This window comes from Protopterus annectens, chromosome 14.part0 (genome assembly GCF_019279795.1).
Source record: "Protopterus annectens isolate FY-2018-M chromosome 14.part0, PAN1.0, whole genome shotgun sequence".
Taxonomy (NCBI): Eukaryota; Metazoa; Chordata; order Ceratodontiformes; family Protopteridae; genus Protopterus; species Protopterus annectens.
Window position 1 is genome coordinate 331,791,165 of NC_056748.1, and position 16,199 is coordinate 331,807,363.

Consider the following 16,199-nt stretch of genomic DNA (forward strand, 5'->3'; position numbering starts at 1 on the left):
TTGTCTCTCCCTTGGATGGGTCTGGAGCCGCTGAGCAGGCACCAGCTCCCGAGGAAGTACTTCTCACTACCGATTCTCGGCACAAACCAATGACTTCTTTCGCGTCTACCGTTCTTTCAAAAACTACTGAGTTTCTAAAGCCCAGGGTACGAACCACACCCAAGAAACCGACGACCCAATCTCAGGCACCTGCTTCCTTGCCTCAGTATCAAATGCTTCAAATGGCAGAAGACCTTATCATGCTGATCAGAGGAAGCCAAGCTACTCCTTCCAAAAGAAAAAGAGATCTGTTCCCAGTAGTTTTGTCTGAACAGGAATCTGATGACTCTGGTGCATCTAAATATGAAGACATGCAACCCCTCTTTGCTTATGAGGATTCTGATGCAGAGGACTCCATTCCTTCAGCCTCTCCACCAGAGAACTTTTCCTTTGGGGGAACCCTTCATACTTTAAGGGAGCATTTCCAATGGGAATGTCAGGACTACCCACAGTCTAAAAAGAGACTCATAGAATTCTTAGATCTTCCACAGCACAGACCCCTGGCCATTCCCCCAGTCCTGGATATTGTGGACGATGTTTTCCTAGAATCCAGTTTGGCTCCTGACACCCTCCCTCCTACACCCAGAAAATCTGATAGGTATTACAGAGTCCCTGACTCACACAAATTTCTTTTCAAAAATCCTACTGCTGACCCTGAGGTAATATCTCAAGGGCCTAAAGGAATTAAAGGAACCTCTGCTAATAATCCCACCCCTTCAGATAGGAATTCCCGAGCACTAGACAGATGGGGTAAAAAAGTATACACCTCTGCTACTCTTGTTATCAGAGAACTAAATTGCCAGTTCCATATGCTAAAATTTTAGCAACATACCATGGAATTCCTCAAACAAAAAGTGTCCTCCTTTCCTGCTTGTGCAGAATCTAAAGAGTTACAAGAGTTAATACATTCTACAAGTCAAGTGGTGAAGCACACCTTACACTGTGGTTTTCACACCCTAGAAGCTTCTATCAGGGCAGCAGTCACTGGTTCTATCCTTAGAAGGCATGCATGGCTTAAGGAACAGCCCTTGCCAGACCATGTTAAATCTAAGTTATTGGATGCACCCTTGCACAAAGACAACTTATTTGGCACTAAGGCAGAGGAGTTACTAAAAAAGATGGAAGAAAAAGCTAAATATATGCAGACAGTTAAGGGTTTCCTACAGGTCCAGCCACCCAGGTTCAGCAGGCATTGTCCTTTCAAGCACTGGTCCTTTCCTGCTCCCACCAGGTCAGTTCAGCTCAGACCCCGGGGAAGCAGATGCCCCAGACAGCAGCCACGGGGAATTCAGAGATTGAAACAGTGGGATTTCTCCACCTACAAACCAGGGAGTTCTAAGCCACCCCCTCCTGGTAAGAACTCACAATGACTCCCCTCCCCCACCCCCTCCTTCTGCCCACCTGCACTTACTCCTAGGAGGAAGCACCTGGGCCACCATTACCAATGACCACTGGGTCTTCAACATAGTATCCCAGGGATACAAAGTTTCTTTCCACACTCTTCCAACTCCTAAAGGGTTCCCAGATCTACCTCCAAGCCAGTGAGCAGAGGTGAAAAAGCAAGTCCTTTCCCTGCTCTCTATGAGGGCAATAGAGCACATTCCTGCAGAACAGATAGGCCAAGGTTTCTACTCCAGACTTTTTCTGGTACCCAGAAAAGAGGGCGCCTGTCACCCCATCCTCCATATATCCATTCTAAACACCTTCCTGGTGTTACTAAAATTGAAAATTCTCACCCTCCAGCAACTGCTACCCATGCTGTCCATGCTTGGCTAGCCATCCTAGACCTAAAAGAGGTCTACCTCCACATTCCTATCAGGAAATCATGCAGGAAATATCTACGTTTCAGGGCAGGATCTCTGCACTTTCAGTTCTCTGCACTTCCCTTTGGCTTATCTAGTGCTCCCAGAGTTTTCACAAAATGTCTGCCTCCCGCCATTGCCTTTTGCAGACAAAGGAATATCCAAATTTAGCCATACTTAGATGACTGCTTAATTCAGACAGACAGTCTGGAAAAGCTGATCAAGCACCTGGCCTTTGTAAAGTCCGTACTGACCTCCCTAGGGTACACTGTCAACAAAAAGGAAATCCAAACTAGTACCCACCCAAAGGATTATATTCCTGGGAGCAAGCCTGGACACAGCATCCCAGATGGCATTCTTTACACCAGAAAAACAAACTTACCTGACAGCCTACTTCTCTCAACTAGCCACCAGACCCCAGTTATCTGCAAGGAAAATCCTGCATACTCTGGGGTTCATGGCATCTTGCATTCTACTCACTCCATATGCCAGACTGCATATGAGGAAACCATAGTGGTACCTAAAAAGCCTTTGGTGTCAACACTCTCAAGACCTGGAAACTCTTCTACCAATGATACCTTGTCTAAGGAAGATTTTCTTTGGTGGGCAGCAGCATGCTCCCACAACAAGGGGCTACCTTTCTCACCACCACCCATCACCCAGACCATCACTACAGATGCATCAGACTATGCCTGTGGTGCACACCTGGACGGCAGGTGCATACAGGGCCAATGGAGCACACAGTAAGGCCATCTGCACATCAACCAAAAAGATATGTTAGCTGTCCAGCACGCATTGACAGCTTTCAGGCCCCTTCTCTCCCCAGGGGCTCTCCTGATCAAAACAGACACCACCACTGTGATGTGGTATATCAACAAGCAGGGAGGGACTCACTTCTAGCCTCTATGCAGGCTGGCCATGACCCTTTGGCACACAGCCTCTGCCATGCAACTCCACCTGTCAGCACAATTCCTGCCAGGTTCTCTAAACCCCTGGCAGACCACTTAAGCAGAAATCTTCTGGACCCACACGAGTGGCAGCTAGACAAAAGAACCTTCACCATAATAACTTATAAATGGGGCACCCTAAAGGTTGACCTCTTTGCCTCCCACACCAACCATCAGCTCAGCAAGTTCTGAACCAGGGAGCATCACTGCATGGCTTGGAAAGTGGATGCCCTATCCTTCCCTCAGGTCAATCTTTCAGTCTATGCATTTCCTCCACTACCTCTCATCACCAGGGTTCTGCTCACAATAAGGGAGGAAAAACCAAGGACAATTCTTATTGCTCCAGACTGGCCTTGTCAGCATTGGTACACAAGGACAATTCTTATTGCTCCAGACTGGCCTCACCAGCACTGCTACCAGATGTTGTGCAGCCTGTCCCCTCTGCCACCATGGCATCTCACTCAGACGCCAACCCTCCTGCTCCAGAGGGAAGGAGAATTCATGCATCTCCAATTGCAGACTCTCAGTTTGGCAGCCTGGCTTATTCCCTGACCACTGATCAATCTGCCAACCTCAGTAAACATGTTCTAGATGTTATATGTGAGGCCAGATGTCCTAGCACTAGAAAGTCTTATGCTGACAAATGGAAAAGGTTCTGCACCTGGATTCAGGCTAAGGGAGCCAATACGGCACAGCCCTCCCTACCTATCATCCTGGATTACCTAGCTGACCTGCTACACAGTGGTCTCTCTTTTTCCTCTTATCAAAATTCATGCCTCTGCTATCTCTGCTCATTTCCATGCTGAGCAACCCCTTTTCTCACACCCTCTGTTCAAACAATTCCTAAGAGGGGCTAGCAACTTGAGGCCACCCAGAAGAGCACCTACCCCAGCTTGGGACCTTAACTTTATTTTGGAAAAGCTCACCCTGCCCCCCCCTTCGAACCAGCATCTTCAGCAGATAAAATTTCTCTCCTGGAAGACAGCTTTTCTTCTGGCCATCACTTCAGCCAGAAGGATCTCCGAGCTACAAGCAGTCATGGCTGTGGAGCCCCTCATCATCTTCCATGCTGACAGGGTTTCCCTCAGTACTAACCCATCCTTCATGCCAAAAGCGGTGTCCAGTGTGGTTCTCAACCAATCCATTCATTTGCCCTCCTTTGTTTCTGACCCACAAAACCGGGTGGAAAGGATCCTGCACTCTCTAGATGTGCACAGACAGCTCAGATTCTATCTAGACAGGACTAAATCATTCAGAAAGTCTGATCAATTGCTGGTTAACTTTGCTGCAGGGGCAGAGGGCAAAGCCATCTCCCAACAAACAATTTCCAAATGGAGAGCACACTGCATGCATTTCTGTTACAAGCAACACAGAAAACCTCCCTCTAAGGGGGTCAGGACTCACTCCACCAGAGCAATCTCCACCTCTGCAGCTTTCCTAAGAGGAGACCCCACCAGGGACATCCTGGAGGCTGCCACCTGGACATCTGTTCACATATTCACCAAGCATTACCACCTGCCTAACTTCTCCAAATGCAGGGCAGGCTTTGCCACTGCAGTCTTGCAAGGCATCCTAGCCAGCCGCTAGTCTCCTTGACTGCCTCCACCCATTTCCTCAGCTTTTGGAATCAACCCAAATGTGATGACTGCAACAGTGAAACACGAAGAATATAGTACAGTTGTGTACACTTACCATAAATGTAGATGTTCAAGTGTATTCACTGTTGCAGTCCTGGTTTCCCTCCCTTCATCCCCCTCTTCTTGCTCTCTCTCTCTCCTTACAAGCAACTTTTTGGTATTTGGACTGTGGTGGTGGTGCTGTGGTGGCATTGTCGCCTCACAGTAAGACGTTGTCCTGTTCGATTCTCAGCTAGAGCATCTTCTGTGTGGAGACATACGTGAATGGGCGTACCTTCGTTGAAGGTTGTGCGTCAGGGCCGGCAACTCGACACGTAAAAATCTACTGCCAATCATTAGCAGACCGGAGTTCCGCTGTGGCAACCCCTAATCGGGAAAAGCCAAAAGACACAACAACTTTCTACTGGTGGGGTTCTTCCACCATAGCCTGGCTCCCAATTGGGGGCTCTTGACAGGACAAGAAAAACTGATCTAATGTCGTCGGCTGCCTTACTTTATACTACTGTTGACCTGATGTCAGTTCTGAAGTGACTGCAATCGATGCAGAAATACTAAGCCTCTGGTATTCAGGCCGGCTGAGGGCTCCCCTAGCAGGGATAACCCAAATGTGATGACTGCAACAGTGAATACACTCGAACATCTACATTTATAGTAAGTGTACACAGCTGTACTTTGAGTGACTCCACTTCTGCGAAACTACAACAATTTGAGCACTTACTTCATGGAACTAGATAACAGAGAAGCTACAAATACGGAATAATAAAAACAAAACACTTAACAATCCTTATCATTTTTGCATTGGGAAAGCCCCCCAAACCTCCTGTAAATTATATGTACCAACTCCGAGATCACACTACATTGACAGCAAAGGTAGATTTCCCTATCCTGACTGCAGTGCAATCTCCATTTAAAAGTTACGTTAAATGTGGACATTCTTTAATGTACCATGCAGATTGCTGGCAGTACCCTAACATCCGACATTTCCTCACAACTGGAAAAATGTCAAAGGTTTAATGCACTTAAAGGTACAACTACATCAAAACACTTTGCTATCAGGTTTGAAGATTTAGGTTCCAGTAAAGTGTATTTTCGACAATCTTCAGCTTCACACAAGAGGAGCCACTCATCTAATAATTGTTGAAATGTGCATTTGATCAGAAGTATATATATATATATATATATATATATATATATATATATATATATATATATATGTGTGTGTGTGTGTGTGTATGTATGTGTGTGTATATATATATATATATATATATATATATATGGATCTACCTTATAACACTGACAAGCGAAAATACCGACAATGAGATCACCGACACCACAACACTGACAGTTGAAAAACACGAAAGTCCACAATCCCGACAGTCAACAAAACAAAACAAATACCTTTTCCAAAAAAACATACATAACAACACAAGCACACCAAAAACCTTACAAACCTACACTAAACGTTACATACACAACTATCTATGCACTAACCTTAACCCAAACCCTAACCCTAAGGTCCATCACTATCGCACACTTACCTTACCTGCACCCTAAGCCTAAAGTCTGTTACTATCTCACACTTACCTTACCGGACCCTAACCGTAAAGTCCATCACTATCGCACACTTACCTTACCCACACCCTAACCCTAAAGTCCGTCACTAACGCATACTTACCTTACCTGCACCCTAACCCTAAAGTCCGTCACTATCGCATACTTACACAGTTGCGCTCGTTTCCCATGTCGGTGTTTTCAGCGTCAGGATTTCGAACTGCCGATCATTTCCGTTGTCGGTCTTCTGGTGTCTATCTTCTCATTGTTGGTGTTTACAGCTTTCGATCTTCTCAGATAGATATATATATATATATATATATATATATATATATATGTATATTTACATAGATTTTTTTTGTTTAGTTTTATGTACTACAATTTAGGCATTAAACTACTCCACAAGGTGTACTTTTAATGAAAGAAATTCTAAGCTATAAAATGCTCTTGTGGTTTCTACATTTTGAGTGTAAAAATCTGTTTCAGGTTTCTCAGTCATTAACAAGAGAGTGGTTTGTACTGAAAAGTAAAGCACCTCATCTTAAAGGACAAATCCACATAGTTGTCAACTTTTTCTCATCAGGGAAGGTTTTTATTCACTTTAATCCATCTTCAAGAAAACTACATGTGTAGAAAGCATGACTCTATAATCACATTCTCCTCTCTCTCTCTTCTTTGTACCAGATTTTGTAGTTTGTGCATAACATTGTTGCTGTTTTTTGAACTTTCATGTGTTTTTCTATGTTTATCTTGTCGTTGGCTACCTCATGGAGACACTTGGTAGCCAGAGAGCAGGTGTTGGAGGTAGGGGGAAAGACAGGCAGGAGATACAGGCTGTATCCAGAACATTTACAGCCTTAATAAACCTAATTAATTAATATATTCCAAATGCAAATAAGACCAGTAATGTACATTTAGGAACTCAGACTAGGTAAGGAATGTATGGGAAACACTGCTAAAGATAATTAGCAAAAGATTTACCAAAGCAAATTGTTTAGCAGTGCTTTTGAAAAGAAAATTGAAAACTGATGTAAAGTCTTTTTAATAAAACTTACTGCTAATAAATATCAGATGGAGTCATGCAAGATGTATATACAGACAGCCAAAATGCACACAGCAAAAAAAAAAAAAAAAAAAAAAGAAATTCAGAATGCTGCAACATTAAATCAGTGAAAATACTTGACAACAAAGATATTTTATCCCTTCCATGTCATATAATGGGGACTTGTGTTGGGAGGGGAAAGCACTGTCACATCAGAATGGCAGTCATCATAAGGACATTTTTGAATCTAACAAATGATAAACATTTAATACTAACATATGGCTACATGAAACTTCATAGTGTGATAAAAAGTTTATAGACGGCACTGACCTCTGCAACAAACATTTACATTTGCCAGCATACCCCTACTGTGCACTTTAGACTTGCAAAACACAGAGTTAAATTGTTCTAACAGTGTGCTTCAGGGGCTGTTCTAGGCCAAAATGTCATTGAGTATAATTTGTTAATTGATAATTTAGAAGGTACCTTACTTTTAGATGTAGCTCAGAGTAGTTTTAAGTACTTTTTCTGTAGCATCATGTGATAAGCTTCTGTGACTACACAGTCATAGGCATGAGTTTGCTGTGCAAGATACCAGACTTTTTTTTTTTTTGGAAAATGTAGGAAGTTAAGTTTGATATTAAGTATCCTTTTTACTTTTTATTTTCTGCAGTAATCTAATCCTTGATTATATTCACTTTTCTTATCCCTGAATCATGCTTCTATCTCATCAAGTCTGTTTCATCAAAAAAAAAAAAAAGTTTTATTGCTCTATGGCCTCTTTTGCAAATGCTAAATTTTGAGTTGAACAGTAGCATGCCTGTCCCTCTATAATATTTGTTCCTCTTCACTCCTCATTTAGCTGTAAGGTTACAACCACATTTCTGTGGAAACCAGCTGAAAGTGAAGTTCTGGCAGTCGTCAGACACTTTCACAGTGGGCAGGTGTCCTACTGATACAGTAGTAGGGACCTCCTTGGCTGTGTTTCTGCTTACCTTGCATGAAAGGGTAGAGGCTTCTCATGGGTTACAGCAGACGTGTTGCTGTTGTAGTTGTGAAATAGCATGCACTTAAAATCTGTGTGCTGTTCCATTGCACACAAAAGTAGGCATGCAGTTTAGAACCCTTCCCTCTTACTAAACTAGAAGGAAGATAAGTAGGTGCTGTAGTTTTGCTCTTCTTCATTCAGATGTCACGCATTATGACTTGTTTTTCATACTCGTCATGTGACTGGCTTTTTCAAGCTTTGGAACTGCACCACAAAAAAAAAAACTGTGTGCATTTAATAAGATGTCAGCATTGTGTTAAGAAAACAGCTGGCCTGTTTATTGCAGAGAAAGTGACATCTGTTTGCATTTATTTTAGTGAGATAACTGGCTGAAGTTCAGTTTTCTTTTAAATTTCCACACAAGCAAAATTTTAAAGTGTTTCTGTGGCCATAACAGTAGTAGCCTCAGCTGTGGCATCTATGCTAAACAAAACGAGATTTTCTTTATTTTTGGTTTGCACCACAGGTAGTTGCTGTGCTTAATTTAGCACTTCAAAGGAATAATTTTGCATTTAAAATGCAACTGTAAGTATCTTCATTATTTTAGCAGATGTTAGTTGAAGACAGATACTGTAAAATTCTTACAAAAAAAGCACAAGGAAAGATTAATTTTTTTTAATCTGTGTTCACGTAGATGATGCCACAGAAAAAGACCTGTCGGATCTGGTTTCAGAAATGGAAATGATGAAAATGATTGGAAAACACAAAAATATAATCAATCTGCTGGGAGCCTGTACACAAGATGGTAAGTGTGTATGTGTTTGCCTTAACAATGGATTGTCAGGTGGGCATTAGATTAATGTTATTGTTTTGTTTTTTGGACATCGGAGAAAATGGGGCCCCTACTTGCTGTGCGATATTTCTGTCCTTTCTCTTCAGTGAGATGATTATTTCATTTGTCATGCTTATATAAACCCCTTGCAAGCAGTGAGTGTGTAACTCTGTAATATAGTATGTTTCAGTGTTTTTTTTTTTTTTTTTTTCTGTTTTTGTGTTTACGTCTTAATACACAGACTAGTCCCAGGTCATATGCATGGTGTGGATTGCAGCACAGAATGCACATACCCCAGCAGTAAAGTAATGTACCCTAGTACTAATTGCTGCTGTTTGAGAATGTATTTGCGTTTATTAATTTACACCATTTTGTACAAAAATGGTTAGTTCTTGTGTAGGATGAAGCTTCAGAAGTTTGTGTTGTAATAATTAGAATAATTACTAAACAAAACAAGATAAGTAAATGGTTAGACTCTGTTGATGTTCATCGTGCATACAGCTGCAGACATAACAGATGGGGTTCTCCTGCCGTCAGGCGGGTCCTCGGTCGGCCGAATTCCAAAGTCTAGGTCCGGCGTCGGTTGTCGTTGCTTCTTCTCTGACGTCAGTGCGACAGGGGTATAAAAGAAGAAGCCGTTGCCATTTTCTTCAGTCTTTCTTGCCGCGCGGTGCCCGAAGCAGAAGCAGTTTGCAAGTGCCGGTCGGCCAGCTCCTGAAATTATGAAAATTTTGCAACCAAAGTCTTCTTGAAAGCTAAGTACCCCGTTGGGGAAACTTTTCTTGCCTCAGACCAATGTCAGACAAAGTTAATAATTGTATTTCATGTGGGAAGCAAATACCGCATAAGGATTTTCATTCCCTCTGCATTCCTTGCTTAGGCCCAGACCACGACATCTCGGTCTGTCGTTTTTGTGCTATATTCAATAAACGCACCATTAAGCGTCGGGCGGAGTTTGCCCAGCACTATTTTGGCAAAAAAATTAACTATATTATGTCATCAGATACTCAGACTCCAGTTTTGTCTAAAAAATGCAAAGATAAGGACCGACACACGAGGTCCGCGGCCTCTACCGACACCACGCCAAAGCCGACTACAGGTGGTCCGGTTCTCAGCGAGGCACCTACGCAGCCCTTGCCTACCGATGACACTTCATTGGTGGTGTCTTCTGTGCCCGAGGTCGCAGGCTCCTCGGCCCACACCCCGACTACAGATACCGAAGCCACTTTTGGTCGTGAATCTCAAAATGTAGACCGGTCTGCCTCCTCTCAAGGTGTCTTCAGACCTTCCTCTTCTTTTTCCATCAAGGCTTTCACTAAGTCTAAAACAGCCATGCATCCTAAGAGACAAGCTACACAGGGCCCTTCTCCAGGCCCCATGCCTAAAAAACAGATGCTTAAAATGGCTGAGGATTTAATTACTCTTATGAGGGGTTCTCAACCCCCCCCCCAGACAAAAGTCCCAGAGTGGAGGAAGAATCCCCCTCCTCTGACCAGGCCTCCATTATTTCAGAGCACTCTGATGAACAGGAACATTCTTACTCCCCTTTTGAAGATTCTGATGCGATGCAGAGGAGTCCATTCCCTCTGTCTCCCCCCCAGAGGATTACTCATTTGGGGAAACCTTGCATACCTTAAGGGAACACTTCCACTGGGAAGGCCAAGAGTACTCAGATTCCAAGAAAAGGCTTAGGGATTTTCTCTTGCTACCTCAGCACAGGCTTCTGGCTATACCTCCTGTCTTAGACATACCAATTGATGTGTACTCGGAGGCCTGCCTTAACCCGGATTCTTTACCTCCAGCCCCAGTTAAGCCTGACAAGTACTACCGGGTTCCTGACTCACACCAATTTTTATACAAAAGCCATGCGGCTGACCCAGAAACTATCTCACAGGGCCCCAAGGGAATTAAGGCCTCCACTGCTAAAAATCCATTACCTTCCGAGAGAGATTCCAGATCCTTAGAAAGGTGGGGAAAAAAGGTATACACGTCGGCCACTTTAACCATGAGGGCATTAAACTGCCAGTTCCATATGCTAAAGCACCAACAGTTTCTGTTATCATAGTTGAGAAGCAAAATGTCACAACCTGAACAACCAGACTTGAAGGAGTTGCAGGATCTGATGCATAGTGCAGAACAAGTGGGTAAACATACCTTGCAATGTGGTTTCGATGCTCTAGAGGCCTCATGTAGAGCTGCTGTTACAGGATCAGTCATACGTAGACATGCCTGGCTCAAGGAGCAAACCTTACCAGATCATGTCAAAGCTAAATTACTAGATGCCCCTCTACAAAAGGATGTATTATTTGGTGTTAAAGCTGAGGAGGTATTAAAGAAAACGGAGGAAAAGGCTAAATCAATGCAAACAGTGAAAGATTTTCTACAGGTACAAACTCCACGTTTCAGTAGAAATTGGCCTTCCAAAAATTGGTCCTTTCCAGCCACGGACAGACCCCAAAGAGGTAGATAAAGGCGCCCGAGGGGCAGAGGGCAATCTCAAGGATCGTTTAGAGGCAGACAATGGCAAGCTCCTACACAAAGAGGTGGTGAGGATAGTTCGCAGCCATTCAGAAAGCAAGCCCAATGACTTTCCCCTTTGCATGCCAAGCAAGGCTCAAATGGCAGCACCCTTAGGCGGAAAACTAGCATTATTTTCAAAAAATTGGCATATAGTCACAAAAGACAAATGGATCCTGGACATTATAAGCAGAGGCTACAGATTCCATTTTCAAACCCTTCCAAAAATGAGAGGCATACCAAACCTGCCACACAATCAAAGGGCAGAGGCACAAAGACAAATTTCAGATCTCATGGACATGAAAGCTATTCAAGAGGTACCTACTCACGAACAAGGTCAAGGTTTTTATTCCAGACTATTCCTGGTACCAAGGAAGGGAAAAGATTGGAGACCTATTTTGGACCTATCCATCCTAAACACATTTTTACTCGTACCAAAATTCAAGATGCTCACATTACAGCAGCTTCTTCCCATGCTGGGCAAGGAGTCTTGGCTGGTAACATTGGACCTCAAGGAGGCATACCTGCATGTCCCAATCAGACAAAATTGCAGAAGATACCTCAGATTTCTTGCAGGTTCAACCCATTATCAATTCTCTGCATTGCCCTTTGGCTTATCTACTGTGCCCAGAGTATTCACGAAATGCCTGGCATCAGTAATTGCCTACTGCAGACTTCAAGGGATACAAATATACCCATATTTGGACGACTGCCTGATCCAAGCGGACAGCAAGCACATACTTCTGAAACATCTGGCTTTTGTAATAATGTTGTTGAATTCTCTGGGATACACAGTCAACAAAAATAAATCAAGGCTAATACCCTCTCAGAAAATAATTTTCCTGGGTGCCAACTTGGACACAAACACCCAGATGGCCTACCTCATGCCAGAGAAGCAGGGGCAATTAACTCAATACTTCAGAAAACTAGCAAATTTCACCAGGCTGACTGCAAGGAAAATCCTGGAGGCTCTAGGATTCATGGCATCTTGCATCCTACTAATCCCATGTACAAAGCTGCATATGAGGAAACTTCAATGGTACCTGAAAAACCTATGGTCTCAACACAGCCACAGTTTGGAAACAATAATACCACTAATTCCATGTCTTCAAAAGGAATTTTTGTGGTGGGCTCAAGCATGCCAAACAAGCAAGCTTCAAGCAAATCAAGTCATCACAACAGATGCCTCGGACTACGCCTGGGGGGTGCACATGACAGATCGGTGCATTCAGGGAAAATGGTCCCAAAAAGAAAAGCACCTTCACATCAATCAAAAGGAAATGCTAGCAGTAATAAATGCTATTATAGCTTTCAAAGACCTTCTGCATCCAGGTCAACTATTGATAAGGACAGACAACACCACAGTAATGTGGTACATAAACAAACAGGGAGGAACCCATTCATACCCCCTATGCAGGCTGGCCATGTCTCTTTGGAACATGGCTCTGGAATTACAAATCGAACTTCAAGCACAGTACTTGCCAGGCAAGGAAAACACGCTGGCAGACAACCTAAGCAGAAATATGACAGATCCACACGAATGGAAGTTGCACCCTTAAGTTTTTACAGAGATAATTCAAGCATGGGGAAGGCCAGACATAGATCTCTTTGCCTCCCACAAAAATCACCAATTGACAAAATTCTGTTCAAGGACTTTTCATCCACAGGCCTGGAGAGTGGACGCTCTCTCTTTCAGTTGGACAACAATGACAGTTTATGCCTTTCCACCTCTACCTCTGCTGCCCAAAGTTCTATTAAAAACCAGAGCAGACAGACCAAAGATGATTCTCATTGCTCCAGACTGGCCAAGACAGCACTGGTACCCACTCCTGAGAAGCCTGACGCATTCCCCTCCATGGACACTACCTCTAATGCCTCTTCTTCTGACTCAGCACAGCTTCAAAACTCTTCACAGTCAGCTGAAAACACTCAATCTGGCCGCATGGAAGATTCCTTAACACCACAACAGACCCTACTCTCCAAGGAGGTGCAGGATGTCATTTTGGAGGCCAGAAGGCCATCTACTAGAAAAGCTTACTCCACAAAATGGAAATGGTTTTGTGCCTGGAATGAGAAAAAGGGCCAGAATCCTGGAAAACTGAATTTACCTCAAATATTACAGTATCTAGCTGAGCTGCTAAGCAGTGGACTTTCATTCTCCTCCATCAAAATTCATGCCTCAGCCATTTCTGCAGAATACAACACTGATCCACCTTTATTCTCTCACCCCCTCTTAAGACAGTTCCTCAGAGGGGCTAAGAATATTAAACCCCCAAGGAAACAGCCAATACCTGCTTGGGACCTCAATTTCATTCTAGAAAAGCTGACCTTGCCTCCTTTTGAGCCAGCTGCCTCAACAGATTTGCAGTATTTGTCCTGGAAAACAACTTTCCTTCTGGCTATCACCTCAGCTCGTAGGGTATTGGAACTACAAGCCCTCATGGCTGTGCAGCCTTTTATCATCTTCCATCAGGACAGAGTTTCCTTACGAACCAACCCATCCTTTATGCCAAAGGTGGTATCGAGGGTAGCTTTGAATCAGGCTATACACTTACCTACCTTTTACCCTAATCCTCAAAACAAAGGGGAGAGACTACTACATTCCTTGGACATCCACAGACAGCTGCGCTATTATTTGGACAGAACAAAGCCTTTCAGAAAATCAGAACAGCTCTTTGTGTCCTATGCTATAGGAGCTCAAGGGAAGCATTTCCAAACAGACAATCTCAAAATGGATAGCCCACTGCATACGCTTTTGTTACTCTTTTCATGGTAAAACTGTACCTGCAGGCATCAGATCTCACTCCACAAGGGCCACAGCTACCTCTGCAGCTTTCCTCAGAGGAGTTCCTACCAAAGATATTTTGGAAGCAGCCACTTGGAGTTCTGTGCATACCTTCTCCAAGCACTACCACCTACCATTATACTCCAAAACTAGAGCAGGCTTTGCCACTGCAGTCTTGCAGGGCATCCTGGCTCCTCCTAGTTCCACCTAGTGCCTACCACCCCTTTCTTAGCTTTGGGATTCTATCCATCTGTTATGACTGCAGCTGTATGCACGATGAACATAGTACAGTTTTGTACCTACCATAAATGTAGATGTTCGAGTGCTAATACAGCTGCAGTCCAGGTTTCCCTCCCTCCTTCCCCTCTTGGGACAGGCCTATTGGCTAAACACCTCCTCATACAACCTGATTGGGGTATTCATTTATGGTGTATTTGTTTGCAACTACTAGATTTTGAATATATTGCATTGTTTTATTACACTAATTTATGTATTGCCTTCCTTCTGGGGGCACCTGACATCTGGGGCAAGAAAAACTGAAGAAAATGGCATTGGCTGGTTCTTTTATACCCATGTCGCACTGACGTCAGGGAAGAAGCAACGACAACCGACGCCGGACCTAGACTTTGGAATTCAGCCGACCGAGGACCTGCCTGACGGCAGGAGAACCCCATCTGTTATGACTGCAGCTGTATTAGCACTCGAGCATCTACATTTATGGTAGGTACAAAACTGTACTTTCTTCTTCTTCTTTCGGCTTTTCCCGGTTAGGGGTCGCCACAGCGGAACTCCGGTCTGCTAATGATTGGCAGTAGATTTTTATGGTGCTGAGGTGCCAGCTCAACGCCCAACCTTCAACAAAGGCACGCCCATTCACGCATGTCTTTCGAATGCCACTCGACCGCGGGGAGGACATGCAGACTCTACACAGAGGGCGCCCTAGCCAAGAATTGAACAGGAGAACCTCTTGCTGTGAGGCGATAATGGTACCACTGCACCACCGCGGCTTAAATGGTTTATTGAATTCAAAAATCAGAATTGTCTGTCAGCCATATTTTCATTCTCTGAAATTGTGAAGTCGTGGGGAATTCTGTATTATGTAAGGGTTTGCAAGGTTCCTTTCACTTGTGGGCTGCTACGTTTGCATTTACTTATTGTCCCATTTTGATGAAACAGTACATTCATGAAAGGAGAATTGAAGTAGTGCTCCATAACCTGCCACCTCTCTTACTATCAGAAAACAACTTTTCTACATAACATGACAAAACACTGGATGAAAGTGTAGCATCAGTGAGCCAGCATTAGCTGTAAAGTAATGAACTTGTTTTACTTTGCAGAATGCAGCTTCAAAGCATTTTTCTACTTCACAAGATAAATAAATAAATAACTTGGAGTAAACTGCTTCTCCAACAAAACAGTTCAAATAATGGAATAAAATAGCGGAACGGCGAAGCGGAACACAGCAGAAAGCAGCAAAATCCTTGTAAGAAAATATATGATGCAAGATGTCAATGCAGCTCAGTTCAAGTGAGGAATTGGTACTCCGTAAACAGTTAAAAGCTTTATTGATGACAATGAGTGAGCGCTTTCACCTATTACAGGCTTCTTCAGACTCAAGACAAATTATGTTAAACAATCAATGATATATATACTCTAAAACTAGCGGGAAAAGCAATCATGAGCTTCAATTGATTCTCACTTAACAATCAATAATATGGTGTTCAGATACAATAAATAAAATAACATAATAGTATAGAAGCACACAATATAAAAATAAAAAATACAAAAGTAGTATACAAGATGCAAAGCCCTCAAAACCTATTTAAAATCATTCTATCTAGATCTTTAAAAATATATAAAAAGTATATAAAGTACTTATGTACTAAACAAACAACCACAGAAAAAATGGAAAAATAAACAACTACCCAACCTTGACAGAATCTAGTAGTATATAAGTAAAGAATGATATTACATTCAATGTATACACAATATATCACAATAGAACATCAATATGTAAACTGTTATATGTAAGAACTGTTATGTATAAACTTTTAGTCCC

At 43.0% G+C, this 16,199-nt stretch overlaps 1 protein-coding gene across 9 annotated transcripts in view; it reads left to right on the top strand.

Annotated features, from left to right (window-relative positions):
* The window catches only part of FGFR2 (fibroblast growth factor receptor 2), a 490,361-nt gene that overhangs the window by 364,322 nt on the left and 109,840 nt on the right, over positions 1–16,199 (top strand). For all 9 annotated transcript variants that reach the window (XM_044056062.1, XM_044056068.1, XM_044056067.1 and 6 more), the window contains one exon: positions 8,701–8,811. In XM_044056062.1, the coding sequence (XP_043911997.1) occupies positions 8,701–8,811 (111 nt within the window). The remainder of the gene's footprint in view (positions 1–8,700; positions 8,812–16,199) is intronic.